The sequence below is a fragment of the Puntigrus tetrazona genome, chromosome 15 (genome assembly GCF_018831695.1).
Source record: "Puntigrus tetrazona isolate hp1 chromosome 15, ASM1883169v1, whole genome shotgun sequence".
In the NCBI taxonomy this organism is placed as follows: domain Eukaryota; kingdom Metazoa; phylum Chordata; class Actinopteri; order Cypriniformes; family Cyprinidae; genus Puntigrus; species Puntigrus tetrazona.
Genome location: NC_056713.1, coordinates 22,052,063 through 22,069,562, shown reverse-complemented (window position 1 = coordinate 22,069,562; position 17,500 = coordinate 22,052,063). Strand labels below are relative to the sequence as shown.

Sequence of the window (17,500 nt, the reverse complement as noted above, 5' to 3'; positions counted from 1 at the left end):
GAAGTGCGTTTATCAAGTCAAATATTCTCATCATGCGGGATTTATTATTCTCAGCGTGTGAGAGGCGTGTTAAAGTATTTTCACAGTTTGTAAATGTTATTTCCATGAGATAATGTTGTACATAGGGGCCAGGCACTGAAGGTGAAGCTGTATGCTGGCAACGGTTTTTTTGCGCAAAGAACCAAAATCTTGACCTTCTTCATTTCCAAAATGCCCTCAGGGAAACTTGAGCAGTTTAGAAATAGCGCCACTTACTGGTAAAAAAAAAAAAAATGTAATAATTCAAAACGGATCCAAATGCAGTGAGATTGGAAACAAATATGCAATACTTTTCTTTGCTAATGTTTTTAATTGCTAAAATAAAATTTGTAAAATATGATCATGGGACCATGTCTCAGTGATCTAATAAATGACTGGATAAAAAAAACAGACTGCATAATCAGTTCCTTGGATGAATTAACGTGCAACTAGGCACTGAATGGAATTCAAAACAAACATAAATGCATGATTTAAAACGTATAGCGGATTTATTTGACCTAAAATATTAATTCATCCACCCAAAATAATCCAGAAATGAAAAGGGGAAGAATTTCAGCGCTACCTCCGGATCCTTTCAGACAGATTTAGTGCAGTTTGGGAAGTCGTAGATCCCGCACCTTTCACTGTAGAATTATACACACAGAAAGAGGGATATTTGACCTTAAGAGATCTTCAGGTCGCTGGTTTTGTGTCTGCGTTGATGCGTCCATCGTAACTGAACTCAACCACCCCACACTTCTCATGCACGCATACGCGTTTACATCCACAGATTTCTTCCAAAACACTGAATAATGAGTGAGATACAAATGTCCAGGCTGACTGACTGACTGTTTGTTTGAGTGTTTGTGGGTCTCGAGCGGCTCGGTTAGTGATTGTGTTATTGTATTGCGATATGTGTGTGGATTTGTTCTGCCCTGGGGGTTCTGTGTCGTTTTGGCTCAGATCTGTTTCACCCATCTGGTTTTGGAGCGCAAAACTGAGAGGATCAGACCCAGCCAGAAATATTTCACCGGCTCTCACACACACAAAGAAGCGGCAGAGCTCAACATTTCGAACCTACTTTAATTAACAAACCATTTCTATTACATGAGTGTTATTTATTATTCACAATTAAATTGTATCAGCTTTTACTTTTTTCCGACAAGTGGAAATTACAAGCAGCTTTTTAAGCAACCCGAAGTGTTTCAGCGCATTATTATTGTTCTGGGTAGTTTCTAGGTGGTCGATAACTGGTCTAAAGTCTTTATTGTGGTCTGCAAATATAGCAAAAATTAGACTTCTAAAAACCAACCTTTAAAAATATTAGCACACCTCCTTTTAACGAGACGATGTTTGCGCTCAGTTCTTTACAATGCAAATTACGTGAGTTGATTAAGTTGAGGTATGAGTTTTATAACGAACATCTATATATTATTCATCTAAAAAAAAAAAAAAAACTACAAATGTCATTAAGACACAAAGGAAGTAGATGCATAAGAAGATCAGAGGTGCAATGCAGCTTTGTGTGTGTGTGTGTGTGTGTGTGTGTGTGTGTGTGTGTGTGTGCCCTGCGGGAGGAGAGCTCAGTGTGCTGTTGAGGAACAGGTGGAGATGGAAGACACCACAGAGACTGACACGGGGGTGTTTGGGTCCAACCATATCAATACCTGTGAGAACAGCGTGAAGCGAGTGTCTTTCGCTCTCTTCTGTCCGAGCGCAGTCGGGCAATCAGACAGAGAGCTGAGCAAAAAGAGAACAAGAGCTATATTTAATGAAGAAAATGTGAACAGCGTTTTATCGTGCAAAACTCACCGTTGTGATGATGAGTGGTTGCTAGGGTGATTTTAATCATTGCCGTGTTAGTTGCTAGGGTGTTCAGATCGCTAGGGATGTAGCGATACAAACAATTCACAAATTCAAACAACTCTCAACTCTTTTTTTGATCATTAAAAAGGCAACCTTTTATTGTTTCTCAGACAAAATGCCGCATATTTCTCTGGAAAGGTAAAATGTCTAACAACGAAACTAAACCGAATGCAAAAAAATAACAATAATGCAAATAAAATGAATCTTTTCACGCAAACTAAACATTTTTGAACAGAGCTAAAACAGCGGATGGCTGAATGTAAATGCGAATTCACTTTCCGACGGCAGGTGGCGCTTTTGGGACAGCAGCGATGCCGCGTTTCCATGGTTACCACTGTTAACAGAGCAGCACTGCACCTATAAATACCGCTATTTTGATATGCAGAGGCAGGATGAAAATAAAATACCATCTTGACTTGACTTTGAACTGTATCGTGATTCGTCTTGAATAATTGCATATATTTTTAAGGTTCTTCGCGGCATGTTTAGTTGGTAAAATGTTCTAAACTATTGCTAGGCAGTTAATAGAATAAACTAAATCGTATAAATTATAGTGTTTTGTTATCATCTGCGGCTGTATGGTAGAGGACGGGTTACATCTTAATTGTTTTGTGGCCTAATAAGAGCAACGCTTATAGAAACCGAGCACGCACTTCTGTTTACTGGTCACTGGTCTGTTCTCAAATGTTAAGTCGCTCTGTCAGCGTGTTGAGAGAAACACAGCACTTTGGCCCGGGCTGATGAACTGCCTCTGGCATGTGGAGGTCAGGATTTCTGAAACACTTCACGATCACTCGGCACCAGCATTCACTCGTCATTCTTTTCCTCGCTCAATCACTCGCCCTCTGACACACACACACACACACACACACACAAGAGGCGCGTTAATGTCCCGTAGCTTTCTGCACCCTTTAAGTGTGTGTGTGGAGACGTGTGCAAGTTGCAGGATCTGTTTTTGACGGAGGAAACATCAGGTTGAAGAAAATGTTATGACAGAGCAGTGAGTGAAGCGTCGCAGATGTGACCACACACACACACACACTCACGGCGCTGAGAAAACCTTTATGAAGACACGCTCGTGTTTATGTGTGTCTGAGGCCAGTCGTTTATTAATCTTACAGTAGACATGATGGCGGCCTTGATAGTGTTGCTGTAAAGGCCCGAACCTTTCATTTGGACCCCGATTAAAGTGATTTAGATTGCTTTTACGTTATCTCTCTTGCTCAAATGATCCGTTTTACAACTAAAAGCAACAACAACAGACATTGACAATAGCTCTTTTTTTTTAATTTGATTATCGTCTGACATTAAGACCACCGTAACCTTAAAAATTTGGTTTGTCTTGGTTTTAACCACAAGTTTCCAGGCCGAAATTATCCACGCTGAATGAGTAGGGAACATAATTAACTATTTTCTATAGCATGCATTAGATATGGTTTTGGTACAACAAGGCGTCATATTCATTTAACGTACTGCTTTTCGTATATCAGTGCCGGTTAGATCAGCTACTTACAAACTGTAGTCGAAATGCATGACACGATTGTAGTTATATACAGGTAGGTAGGTAATACAATCAATTACTTTTAACTCATTTATCATATTGATTTAAAAAGGATAAGTTACCGAACTGCTATAAAAATGCAAAGAGAGAACAAATACATTACCTTTGTTGCATTAAGTGCATTAAACATCACATCGTGTCAAGGTTTCACAAACTGGGCTTCGTTAAGGAATTGCGGCGTGCTTGCAAATTGAACGAAGAGCTGATTATTATAAAAGCTAATTAAATCATAAAACCCTTAACCAACTTCAAAAACAGCGAACATGCAAATGCTCATAAATCCAGTCCTGTGTGGCGTCTTAATTTTCTGTGTAATTACAGCCGTCTGACTGGCGACTGCTCTTTGTGTGAATGTGCACAAAACTATAAGGCTTTCTGAGCGTTTGCAAGCAGTAAGCTATTTTACAAAGGATAATTAAAAATATTACATTTTTATGAATTTTAAAACATTGATTACTGGCACGTGTAATGTAAGATTTAAGCATATAATCGATTAAAAAAAAAAAAAAAAAACTGTCGTGTTGATACAAGTATTTTAGTACTTTTTTTTTTTATCTTATTCCATAATTCGTATTAGATATGCTCAGTTAGTAATAGGGATATTTGCATATGCAAAGATGCATATCTGGTAGACGTTCTCTGGAGATCTCCAAATGGGTCGGTTCATCTTTTCACAGGAAAACAAAAAAAAACAAGCGATGTTTTGCATAGTTACAATTACACAAGAAAGTTTTGAGTGTGTTAATAATATCTGCATCGTGCTTAATTTGCTAAGTTCATTTTATCCCTCTCTAAACGCTCCCAGGCACACCGGTACGCTAACTCACTTTAATTAAGATCGATTTCTCCGTCCAAGTCAGTAAATGAATGATCTTTTCTTTGGCCGAGGAAGGCAGCGGCTAATTAAAATCATCTCGTAGAGATCAGAAGGCCTCGGATTCCTTCACTTACATCCCGATACACACTCTTGGGGAAATTCTGCAGATTACTCCTTGGCAGTTTTTTGGCTGTTGTGATGGAGTTACTCGACAGGCGAGGCTAAAAACCAGTCGGCGTGATTTGCAATCTCATATTTAACAATAACGGCTCGAGCCAAGGAGGCTTTCTACGCTGTATGTGTGCGGTGCTGACCAATGAGCTGATGTTTGATCTATTTCAATAGTGCTGACTCAATCTGAGGTCGCTTGAATTCTCACACGGACGAAAGTCTCCTGCCACCTAGTGGAGATATATGCAAGCGTGATTAGATTTACCGACTTCACCCAACGTTGCGATGATTTCATCAGCTTTACTGGAAACAGTTTTGTTGCCAGATTGACACCATGAAGTAAAAAAAAGATTGATTTGTGATAGTGGCGCGCGATCTTTGGAAATGTTGCGTAAGCTAGATGCTTCTTTGCAGGCTTTTTTTCCCCGTTTCTGTACAAGCCGGTCTCATACCAGCACTGTTGAGCAATGAACGAATGAATCTTTCCACGCTGGACTGTTATTGTTCTATGGGGTAGTTTAGATAAATGGCATGCAAATCAAAACAAACTGTGGTTGGACGCTTTACCTTGCATCTCGTTTTGTTTAAGTGGGTGGATCTTGGACTGAATGGGCCGCAAAGTGGCGGAGAGTGAAAAAAAAACGTGTATTTTCAGACAGACCCCGTGAACGTTTTTAGACCAAAATGATTCTTTTATTGAAAAATGTGCTTTAAGGTTTGAAATGTGGCAGTACAGGCCGATCGCAAGAACGCCATCTGCGATACAAAAGTCGACTGGATCAGTTTTACAGTACTTAAAATAACCACCACTCCTTTGTTCTACATTTACATTACGTGTAAACAAAGTGAAAGCGCTATTTTATGCTGTTTTGCACTGCTAACAAATTTAAAAGCACACAAAAATGTGCGAGGAATGCGTCACGATTGTGCTAAAACGAGTCATTTTTGCTAATGCTATTCAAGTGAGAACTCATCCGGGAAGTCCGATGGAAGAGATGCGAAACTGAAATAACATCAGATTCCCGATCACCGCAGGAACCCTGCAATAAAGTGGCCAAGTGCCCTAAATCTAATATAAGTGTTACACACAAAAAAATGACAATTCGAAAAAAAAAAAAAAAAAAAAAAATTGTATTTAGCAAAACCACTGGGATTGTCATAATGACTGTGCAGCGCTCCTAGATCGCCGACTCAAAATGAAGGCAAGAGGTGTTTCGACAACTTGTGTGTTTGTCTGGGTATACAGGTGCTCTGGAAGGGTCCTTGACAGATGTTCACGTTCAGTCACAGCCTAAGCTTAAAATGATTACAGTAAACAGCTTCAGATTTAGTCAGTGTGATTAGTAAAATGCACCAAAAACATTGTGCAAGGACGATTATTTGGTCCACAAACACTACACCAAGAACACTATTAGCGGTACTCGGCCTTAAAGGTACAGTACGCCCAAAAAAATGTAAATTCTGTCTTATTTTTACCTTCATGTTATTCCAACCAAGCAAACTCATTGAAATATACCGCATAGGCGCATCTCTTTGAGCTTGCATTCAATAGTATTATCCACTAAAATTGATATAGTTTCGAAACGACTTAAAGGATGACAGAATTGCACAGAATATTTGGGTCAACCTTTCCCTGACGTCCGCTCATTCACGTTCACAGTACAATTTGGTGGCAGGCCTGCTGGTAGCTCGTCGCGTTGACGATGTTAAACATGTCATTTCTCACAAACGACAGGAAATTACCCAGAGGGCACAGTGGCTGAGCAGAGTGTCGATTGTGGCCGCGGCAGAAGGCTGTGTCAAAGGTCAAGTCCTCTCCGTTATAGAGAACGCGGATGAACGCGTTCTCCAGCCCCTTCCCTCTCTTTCTATCGCTCTTTCTATCTCTGTCTTTCGCTTCCGGGCCGTTCCACAGCTCGAACACCAGCCGCGCCGCGAACTTTGGAAACCCCGCCCCTTCCAGGCCGAGCGCGCTTAGCAACGGCGCCATTGTGACGTCGTGAGCAGACGCTAAAGCGAAGGCCGCCTCTTCCTTGCCTTTGCGCGCCTGGCTTCCCCTGGCGATCCTCTCCATCCGCGTGGCGGTGCGGTTGAGGTACGGATGCGCCGCGAGCACAGCGTATCGCCGGTAAAGCCCGGCCCCCCGCCGCTCCAGCTCGTCATCCTTCTGCTGCCGGCGAATCACAGCAAAGTGCTGTAGCGTGAGACACGCCCCCTCATCCGGAGCGTTTGACGTAGTCTTTGCGCTAGAGCACGGAAAAGGAAGGCCGTGACAAAAGTGACACAGCAACGCATCCACCGGATTGGCCGCCCTCAGGATTTTTGTGGCCACGCCCAACATCTTCGCCATGGTGACGTACGTACGCTCCAGTTCTGTGTCTGCAGTCCTCTGCCGATACTGCCTGCGCTGCTCATGGTCCAGGTACCGGTTGCGAGCGGGACAGTCGCACGAGGAACCGCAGAACAGAGTACTCCACTGCTGTCTTACCGTCAGCCGTGACCAATCGAAACGTGGCAGGAAGCCGAAGAGGAAGGCCAGTCCACTCTGAAGGGTGCGGCTTTTACCTGTAGTCTCCACCCACAACTGCCGCGGCGACCAATCAGCAGTGAGCAGATTGTGGCGCTTGATGTAAGCCTGACGAAGATGATCGCCGTTTTTTAAGTGCTGTACGACTCCTGATAGAGAAAAAGAGAGAAATAACAGTAAGAATGTGGAATAACATTTCACATCAATGTTATTTATGAACTATTATAGTCAGTTTTTATTTTTATATAATTTTTATTTTTGTGTTTTATCATTTTTATCAGTTTTTTTTAATTTAATGTTTTATTTAATTTTTATTTTTGTGTTTTGTCATTTTTATCTTTTTTTTTATCTAATGTTTTATTTAATTTTTATTTTGGTGTTTTGTCATTTTTATCAGTTTTTTTTAATCTAATGTTTTATTTAATTTTTATTGGTGTTTTGTCATTTTTATCATTTTTTTTATTTAATGTTTTATTCAATTTTTATTTTTGTGTTTTGTCATTTTTATCATTTCTTTTGAGATTCAGTTTTAGTTATTTAATTTCTTTAATTTAACTAAATGCTAACTGAAATACAGTAGGTTATGTATGCTTAATTTTTACTTGAAGTATGTTTTGAATGGTTTCATGGGCTATCAAAGGTTCATAATTTGGTTTTGTGTGTTTACGCTTTAATTTTCATATAACATGCCTTTATTTTTACCGTATTTGCTCAACGACTCCCAAACGATTCATTCAACATTTCATTTTTCCGAACCCCTCCTTTGTGTGACGCTTATTGTGCGTTTTAATTTCATCTAAAGCAGTGTTTGTTAGCTTTTAACGCTCCAAAAGAAGCACCTAGTGTCAATTTAGCATGCAATATGCTAATATTTCAAGTCGACGTCAATATCAAACGACTTGGGGTTTGTTTTAAAATCTACTCGTAATGATTCAGAGTTGACTGTTTCTTTTAAAAGACAATAACTTTACAACTATACATGGCGCTCTAATATATAAATATATTTACCTGTCTGTGTAAGCTCTCCCATTTCACAGGTGCTGTGATTGGGTAACCGGGGCAGAGAACCCAGTGATGCGTCCCAGTGACCACGCCCACCCAGAGCCATGTGACCAATAAAGGAGGCCAGGAGGGGGTGAGAGGGCTTTCTGCAAAATTACAACAGCAAAAGATGCGTTTCAATACTCTAAATCAGGAATATTACCTATGAAAACAACACAGTAGGACAATAAGCAACTCCATGTGAGCATGTCATTACTAGATGTATCCACAAGAGGGAGGCATGATAAAACTAATCATAATTTAACAGGGCGTCTTCAAAGGAAACGTGGTTCATAAAGTTGGTTAGCCTTTTGATTCATCCTAAAACCAAAAATACTTCATTTTAAAAGTCCATTTTGGGTTGCTCTGTCGTTAAATATTTAACATGTTATTATTTATTTAAACAATAAAAGTCTGCTTGACTTTGTTCCTGCAACAGCATGTGCCAAAAACAATGCCTATGAACCTATAATAAATTGCTACATAACTTGATTATAACTGCATGCATCATTTTAATAATTACTGCACAGATTCAACGCTGGTCTAATCCAACCGAATAAAACTGGTACGTACAAACTCTATATATCTAATGCACTGGGAATTATTTCCCTTTGCAGGCTGTTTTAAACACGCAGGAGATTTCTGAGAACAAGGGATGCCGGATCACAATATTTTATTATAATGCATCTGCGTTTTTTGAGTCAAAAGCCATCAGATCATCACGTCCAGTTGGGTCAGGTCACAGAGTTGGGTCAGAGTATATTTGAGTGTATGTGAAGAACCAGAGCATGTTAAAGAGAAAGAGACAGAAGGATTTGTGTCCGAGGATTACTTTGTAATACATAAATCTCAGCCATCATGGGAATATTATGATTTGCCGTGCGTGATTAATAATTCTTGGAATGCTCCGGACAAATGCATTTGCCATGCCGTTGGTAAGAATGCTACGATGAAACCATGGAAACACAACCATGTTATTTTAAGAAGCGTTACTTTGATTGTTCACTGCTGCTGTAACCACGGCGACACAACTCGGGGACAGATAGAAGACTGAAGTGGGAATGAAATATTCATCTGATAATGATTCATAAAATGCATGCCCTGAACCTGATAAACACACACACACACACACACACACACACACACACTAAACATGCAAACATAAGCCCACATTAACACACCAGTCACTTGTGGTTATCAGCTGTAAGCTCAGAGAAAAAAAATTATATAATACTAAATTGAAAGACAAGGGACGAGTCTTTGATTTGTTGAAAATACAACCTGAATTTTTAAAATGATTCATTCTTGTGCCGTCTGTCCGTCTGTATTTTGTGATATATTTAATATGACGGACAGACACACTGTTAGATATATTTATTCCTGTGATTTCAAAGCTGAATTTTTAGCATCATTACAGTCGCATGATCCTTCGGAAATCATCCCAGTATTCTGATTTGCGGCTCTAAACATTTATTACTATTATGTTGAAAACGGTACAATATTCCCAAGTTTCTTTGATGCATAAGAAAGTTCAGAAGAACGGCGTTTATTCTAAATAGAAACTTTTGTAACATTAGAAATGTCTTTATCATCACTTTCAATTAATCTAAAGCATCCTTGCTAAATAAAAGTATATAAACCTATATATTTTTATTTAAGCTATTTCAGATAAATGTTAATATAATAATAATAATAATAATAATAATAATAATAATAATAATAATCAGCATATTATAATGATTTCTGAAGTATCATGGGACACTGAAGACTGTAATGATGCTGAATAGTCAGCTTTGCATCACAGGAATAAATCACTTTTTAAAAAATATTCCAATAGTGAGCTGTTCTTTTAAATAGTAGAAATATTCCACAGTATTACTGCTTTTGCTGTATTTTGGATCAAATAAATGCAGGCACGGAGAGCAGAAGGGAAAACAACAAAAATGTACTTTTGAATGGTAGTTCTATATACTCTATATACTATAGAGATAGATAGATAGATGCTTAACATATGAATGTGTACCTCTTCTCTGATAGGACACAGTCTATGGCAGGCTTCTTGGTTTTGGGGATGGAGTACAGAGGGAAGCGGTCTCCATGCCGGATCATCACATGTACGGACAGCAGCCTGTAGTCAGCCGGACTGTGACCTACGACACACACACACAAACACATCAGCACACGTCCGAGAGCGTCCGAGAGCGCCTTCAGGTCAGCGGGAGAGCTTCTTACCCTCCCAGCCGTGCTCCGTGAGGTTGGGGTAATTGCAGTACTGGTGAGTGTCTCGGATTGGGTCTGGGGCGGGAGGCTCCGTGTGGAGGACCGGATTCACCCGCTTTCTGCTTTTACCGAGCGATCTTTGCTCTGCCACCGGATTGGTTGGAATGAGGTGCACTGGAGAAGGAAAGAAAGAAAGGACTATGAGAGTCATTAAGCGCAAGCACACGCTTTTTTTTCAGCTTTCTCAGTTCTGACCTCATAAAACAAACATGGAGACTGCACAGTGCTGCGGATTGTTAAATTGCCATGGTGTGGGCCGAGGGAGGAGCCTGGCAGGATATTTATTAACCAGTGACTGACAGCTACTAGAAAGTATGTGCTACAATCCTTCAGTGTGACAGATGAATTTTGAGCAAACAAATTATTCAGTACAAATGAATAACGGCAGCGGCTCATAAAAGAGCTTATGATTATGATAAATCAGATTTTCTTGAAATAAAAGAGCACTGTAAAACCAAAACCAGCATTTACAGAAGAAGAAAACAAACATTTAAAAAAAAAATGGGCACAGAAAAAACATGTTTAAGAGAATATCAAAAATAATACATTAAATGTAAAAAAACAACCCATAAACCCATAAATGTAAAAGTGACCCATAAATAACTGTTTTAATAAAAGACATCTTCCTCTAACTCTCTCATACTAGGTTTCATTATAACTTTAGTACATCAAGGTAATGCTAACATTTTTCATGGTTCCTTTTATATAACAATTTGGCATAAATGTGAGCATAGGAATGAATTCTATTCACACTTTAAATATTTATGCAACATTATAAAAAATACTGCTCAATAAAGCTACGCAAATTAATGAATGAACCGGAACGGGCTAATCGATAAACACTAAACCACGAGTTAAACTCACCAGACAGAAGTATAACGGTTAGCTGGTTTATACGCACAGCGACGGACATTCTGGAGATGTTAAAGCGGGCATGTGCATGTGTGTGTTTGTGTGTGTGTGTGTGCTTGCACCTCATACTGGTTTTAATTCAGCATCGAACCCCATCTGACTCCAGTAAAAGCTGCCTGACCAATCACGCGTAAGCTCGGCGCTCTCAGCCAATCGCAGCCCGGCTCGGTGAAGAGGCCGGCCGGCACAAAGGGCTCTTTGTAGCTGGAAGTCTGAGTGTAGCGTACAAAGAGAATCACACACCACCTAAACACAACTACAATAGACGCGACTCAAACAGGACGGACAGTGTTTGCTCTGCCGTTGAAGGCCGTCAGGCTGATATTGTGTGCGCTGTTGGCGGTGTGCGCCGCAGCGCTGACAGAAACCCACAATTCACTGGGATGCAAACCGATCGCCTTTCATTCTTCGCTTCTGTCTTCCTCGGCCTCTATGTATGGCCCCTTTCTCTCCGTCTCCACAGACTCCACAAAACTACATCAGTCATGCTTGAGTGAACTGAAGTGAAGAGAGAGGAGGAGAGGAGCGGCTAATTTAAGATGCGGTTCTGTCCTACATTCAGACAGCTTTCAGCTCTTGTCGGAGACGCCATAAAGGAAGGAATAAATTAGTAATGACCTCACGCGGGGCAAAAGAAACGGGCAACGTGAGGAAGACAAAGACGCATGCATTTAGTACGCTTAAAATCGTTAGATTACGAAATAAACCGAGCGTGCAGACGGGTGCTATTTTCTGAGCTACTGCGGCTGGTCTCAAACAGAGGCCGTGAGATGCTTTAAAAACAGAAAGATGCTGTAAACCCGTTAAAAGGTCAGCTCTTTACTATTTACAAGCACACACGCATGGCACGCAACTAAAATTCGGTTCTCTTATGTTGCCCTGTTGCTCAGACTGAGCTGCGATTGGCTGCGGGACGCAGAGGGCGGGTATTAAGAAGGTCGTTAACCAATCCCCGCTCACCTTGTCATGTTTGGCTTAATTTGTGTTGGCTTTGTAAATTCGTACCATCTGTGCTTTTAAACGACTAAATTAGCAGGATTTTCCTTTAGCTGTCACTGTGACATTAAACGTTTAATCTGCCGATACATGCAGGGCTGATTTCTCGGATCCCGGTCCTCGGTGAAAGAGGATTTTCAGTCAAGGACACGGGACATTGGGGTCTAATCTGGGAACAATCTGTCTCGGAGGCCAATCTGACTGACCACTGCTCTAAAAAAAAAAAAAAAAAAAAATGCATAAACATTCATCTACTGCAAACCATATCCTCGCCGTTGACTTGGGGACTTCTGGGGTTTTTGAAACTGCTTGGTTTCGGTACTTAAAAACGAAACAAATCTCCATTTGCTGATTTTAAAGGCTGCTTTAAGACCAACTGTGAAGTATCGTCCATGCGTCAGCTGGCAGCCCCCAACTTGTAACTAGTTCACGAGCTCAACTAAACAGTCGCAGAGGACAGTCTGTGCTTCTTAAAGGTATAGTTCACCCAAAATATTAAAAAGTCCTTCAAGTAGTAGTTTGTAACCAGAAAAAAGTTAGTAGCCAGGCTGTTTTGGGTCACAATTGACTTCCATAGTAATTATTTTTCCTACTAAAGAAGTGGTGACCGAAAACAGTCCGGTCACAAACATTTTTCAAAACATCTTCCTTTGTTTGGCCGAACACAGTAATTCCTATGGGTTTGGATTTTCGTAATCGTTTTTAATTTTGACCTTGTAAAAACACGTCACTGAATCCTCCAGTTAAAACGACGGATCGAGATTTTCTAATTAATCCAATTCATGTTACAGATCTTATTATAGACAGCTCATCCACGCATGCGTTTAATTCATTTAGTTTTGACCTTGTAACGTTTGATCGAAAAGCAAATGGCCCTTCTTGTAAAAACGACTCTTCTCACAATACATGGAAAAAAAAAAATGCTTTTCATCGCAACTTTATATTGTTTAACGCATTTCTGATTGTTACGGCATTTCGTTAGTGAGATCCCATGCTTTCTTTTACAGATCTGCAGATCACACTCAAAGGGGAATTCTGGGGCTTTTGTAAGTGTCACGGCAAGTCATTTTATTCTCTTGCATTTAAGAGAGTGTGATCTCTTCAGATCTATAAAAAGACAGCGAGATACTTGAGTGAAAGGCCACTGGTTGAAGTTTAATACCGTGGTATATATCAAAGTACTGCCACAGTACCTTTTTGTAGGCACTTATTGATTGAACAAAAATGTATATTGTGAGTGTTTATGGTGATAGACTGTGCTTCTTAAAGGTATAGTTCACCCAAAAAATGAAAAAATCCTTCAAGTAGTTCCAATAAAGTTTGTAAGATCTATAAAAGGACAATGATACTTGAGTGAAAGGCCATTGGTTGAAGTTTAACACCGTGGTATATATCAAAGTACTGCCACAGTACCTTTTTGTAGGCACAAAAATGTATATTGGTAACAGCATGCTGCCAGCATGCTCTTTTGTAAGTGTGTCAATTAGTCTTTTTTGGTTTGCGTATATCCAGCCAGCTGAAAAGGTATCCCTTAAAACCGAATCAGAGAACAATCCACGGTATATATAGCATGTCTTCAAGGGAAATGCCTTTGTTTAGCGAGCTGAATGCAGCAAAACCGAGACAACATTCCCGCTGGACACAAAACCCACACCGAGGCGCATACTGAGACTCTAAATACAATTCAGGCGAGGTTATATTCCCACCTGACACACTAAACACACATAGACGGCGGTCCCTGGAGGAACCTCAGAGTGTGCACGAATAGCAGCGAGCCCATACAGAGGAAATGTGACTGAAATTATACATTGTGTTTGTCACTTACAATACTGCAGGCTCAAACTCAGCACGGCCAGCAGCGCGCCCACCACCAGCACCAGCATGAAACGGCTCCGTGCCAGCATTGTCCCGTGATTGGTTCGGACGCCTGTCCATCGGCCATACATGCACGGCCCCTGCACCGTCACCTGGGAAATTAAGAGCAACGGAAACTTAAAACCGCACACATAGGGAAAAACACAACCTCACAGGGCTGGTTTTCCTTTTATAGCCATACTGCAGCAAAATACAGGAGAAACACAAACTGACAAAACCTACACACTGCACCAAGATGCAACCTGTAATTTACCCTGGCTGCACCGAAGCAAAAACTACCATTAACTCTAAATGCAGATAATAGCCGTGTCTTTAAATTCCTACGCTGAGCTTTTTGAGCGTATCTGAAGTGCACGCGCAAAAACATGCACAGCTGACGAACCGAGCAGATGTTAAAAGCCGCCAGAGAGTATTAAACCACTTCCTAGACTACACCCTCACTCCTCCTCTTAAAAACAGACACGCATTGAAATTTGCAAGATGTCACACCGACACAACATTTGAGCTGAGGTTACAGGTCACCACCTTTTTCTCGTGCTTTACTCCGTCTAAAAACCAGTTTGACTTATTATCACGTTTTATGGCCTTATTTTAAAGGAGAGACCAATGAAGGCTAAAACAATTCAAAAATGCAATGTATTGAATTCGCTCTCCCATTATAAACGTGTGCTAAATTGCTGAAGTTAAAAGAGCCATTTTCTATAGACAACGTCTCATTGTTTCAAATTCGTCAAGATCATATATTTCACCTTTTATAAAAAGTTTAGCAAACTTTAGCAAAAAAAATATATATATTATATATATATATATATAATAAATATATAATAAATATATATAAATAATAAAATATATATCATGATCAGTCTATCAAAAATAAGTGTTTGTGTACATGTGTACTGTATATATTTAACATGTATACGTAAATACACACACATGCATGTATATATTTAAGAAATATTTCATGTGCATATGTTTTAAATACATACTGTATGTGTGTATATTTATATGCATAATAAATATGCAAAGTACACACATAATATCTAAACAAAAACTTTTATTTTGGACGTGATTAATCGTTTCACAGCACTAATAAGGTATACAGACTCATACATAAAGGCATACAGGCTATATACTAATGACTGCGTACTTTATATTTTACTGTATCTTTCCGGATTTTAATGTGTGTTTCTATATTTTCACGCTTTTGTTTACATGATTGCATTTCTTTGCAGGCCACATGAAGAAGTTGCGGATGACAGCTCGCATTTCATAACGCGGTTTGCACAAAGAAACGCGTGAAAGTGTCGGGTCTCGAAACTCTGCAGGAACGGCGCCGCTCTGCCGAAAATACGGCGAGGACGATCGGTTTACGGTGTCGACGGCGCGGCACCGGCAGCCTTCGGGAAATCGCGCAGAGGGGAAAAAATGATAAGAATTTGTCTGGGAAACGGGAGCACTGCGCGGAATTCTGGAGGTGGAGGCAGAGTGAAGATCAGGGGGATCAAACGAGCCTAAAGATACGACAAGAGGGAAACCCGCTTTACCTGAGCGAACAGAGCCGAGATAGTCCGTTCAGAGGAGTCGATCCGAGCCGTGATCCATCTGCCCCTGAAGAAAGAGCCGACTCAGCCCTGCTGTGAGCCTCCAACAATATAAACTGAGAGAGAGAGAGAGTGTGTGTGTGAGTGAGTGAGTGAGTGTGTGTGTGTGTGTGTGTCAGACATATTAATGTTGAGTGTTATTGCTCCCTCTGCTGGTCATAGAGAGAAAACGCTAGCATGTAACGGTATTAGCCTACTAGTAATTTCATTACAAAATCGATGTAATTGTAATCCGTTACCGTTACGTTACAAATAAAAAAATGTATAATTAATTTACTTAAGAACATGTTTACAGTTACAAAGGGGGCCGAATATTTTCACACACATACGCTGACTTGCTCTGAAATATTATTCGCTGACTTGTGACTCGACGTATGACGTACGTTCGCGGGGGGAAAACGGAAGTCGGATATGAACGTTATAATTTGAAAAGTAGATTTTTTTTTTTTTTTTTTTGCAAAAACCCGTCGATCTGCTTCAGAGGACGTACCCGGATGCGTAAAGGTTAGTTTCGCGACGGATGTATCGATTTACGGCGCTTCGAAATAATGGCCGCTATCCACGAGCATTACTAAGAGACAGGATACAGTTTTTTTAAAAACCGTGTTCGTCTGAAAGAAGATAGTCATATAAGCCGAGGGTGGCTTGGGGTGAATACAATATGCCTTAATTTTCATTTTTTGGTGAACTATTCCTTTAAGACGCCCAGCTCTCTGATGGTGCTGTAATGTTATTGGTTCACAAAATCAAAAGTGTTATTGTCTGATAAACGTACTAACAAAACAACAACAACAAAACTGCTTATTAAAAATGTGTATGTATTAACTACTACACTGCAAAAATATATATTTTTTTTTTAACCCTTTTTTTCTGGAAACAAGAAAATAATCTTTCCTTGATTTGATCATCTTTAGATATATTAGCTGAAAACCACCAACGTCAAAACAAAAGCAAACCTGTATAGCCAGTGGAAACAGCAGAAGTGGCTAGAAGACTGGTCAAGTCTCATGCACTTTGACCGCAAAACTATTAATGATCCACTAGGTGTTCTGGGTTTGCTTCAGGACTTTGCGCCGGACATCACGTGTGCAAAGTATATATTACATGTCTCTTGAATCTGATTGGGAGTCTGACCTACAAACAGTGTTTACTCTTGCTGCAGACTGTATTTACTCCTTGTGAAGCATACTAGTAATAATAGTACACCTATTTATTTTGCAAGTAAGCACAATTATACGGCTTGTGTTATTTGGATTTAACACAGGCTAGTTTTTCCTTAGCGTCTGCATCCCATCGCTACCAGCCAGTTACTATATATTTTACAGTATTTTTTTGCATCGCGGTCAGAATAAACCTAAAGCCCATTTTATGCCATATATGCTTCGTGCATATTTGTGCATAGCTTTCTAATTTGAGCGTTGGGGCCTTACCCATTCCAGTACTGGATTGCTTTTTGGCAATGCATTTTCAGTATTTTATTGCGTATTCGTTCTAGCTCAACCTCTTTCAGAGGTTAAAGCGGAGTTGTAAAGCAGCTCTAACAAGACAGAGTAGTATAATTATTAAGTTCAAGTCGGTTCACCGTCGGTTGTGTTCAGTTCGAACTGTAAAGGGTTCATTATTAAAACAAGTTCAGGTCTCTAGAGAACAGTGGAGCTGAAGGGAATGAGGAGCTGGGCAACAGAGAGATTACTGTAACTAATAATTATCGTTCTTCTGTCAAAAAAAGAGTGATTTCCACTCTCTCACAAGTGCATACACACACACACTGACTGTCTATGACAGGCTGGCAAGTTAATGCATGTTTGCCGCAATGACTCATGTGACGTATATAA

The 17,500-nt window shown here is 40.1% G+C and overlaps 1 protein-coding gene across 2 annotated transcripts in view; it reads right to left on the bottom strand.

Annotated features, from left to right (window-relative positions):
- Positions 1–3,968: 3,968 nt before the first annotated feature.
- Positions 3,969–17,500, bottom strand: part of pxylp1 (2-phosphoxylose phosphatase 1) — a 14,005-nt gene continuing 473 nt past the window's right edge. Inside the window, exons 1-7 of one of the 2 annotated variants that reach the window (XM_043258731.1) lie at positions 16,622–17,500; positions 15,609–15,721; positions 14,015–14,156; positions 10,234–10,395; positions 10,025–10,151; positions 7,969–8,108; positions 3,973–7,109 (exon numbers count right to left, since the gene is read on the bottom strand). The exon at positions 16,622–17,500 is cut by the window's right edge and continues 473 nt beyond it. In XM_043258731.1, coding sequence (XP_043114666.1) covers positions 6,088–7,109; positions 7,969–8,108; positions 10,025–10,151; positions 10,234–10,395; positions 14,015–14,135 — 1,572 coding nt within the window. In that variant the 5' untranslated portion in view covers positions 14,136–14,156; positions 15,609–15,721; positions 16,622–17,500 and the 3' untranslated portion in view covers positions 3,973–6,087. Of the gene's footprint in view, positions 7,110–7,968; positions 8,109–10,024; positions 10,152–10,233; positions 10,396–11,145; positions 13,984–14,014; positions 14,157–15,608; positions 15,722–16,621 lie in introns of those variants that run through there. The other variant, XM_043258732.1, reaches the window with a different exon arrangement.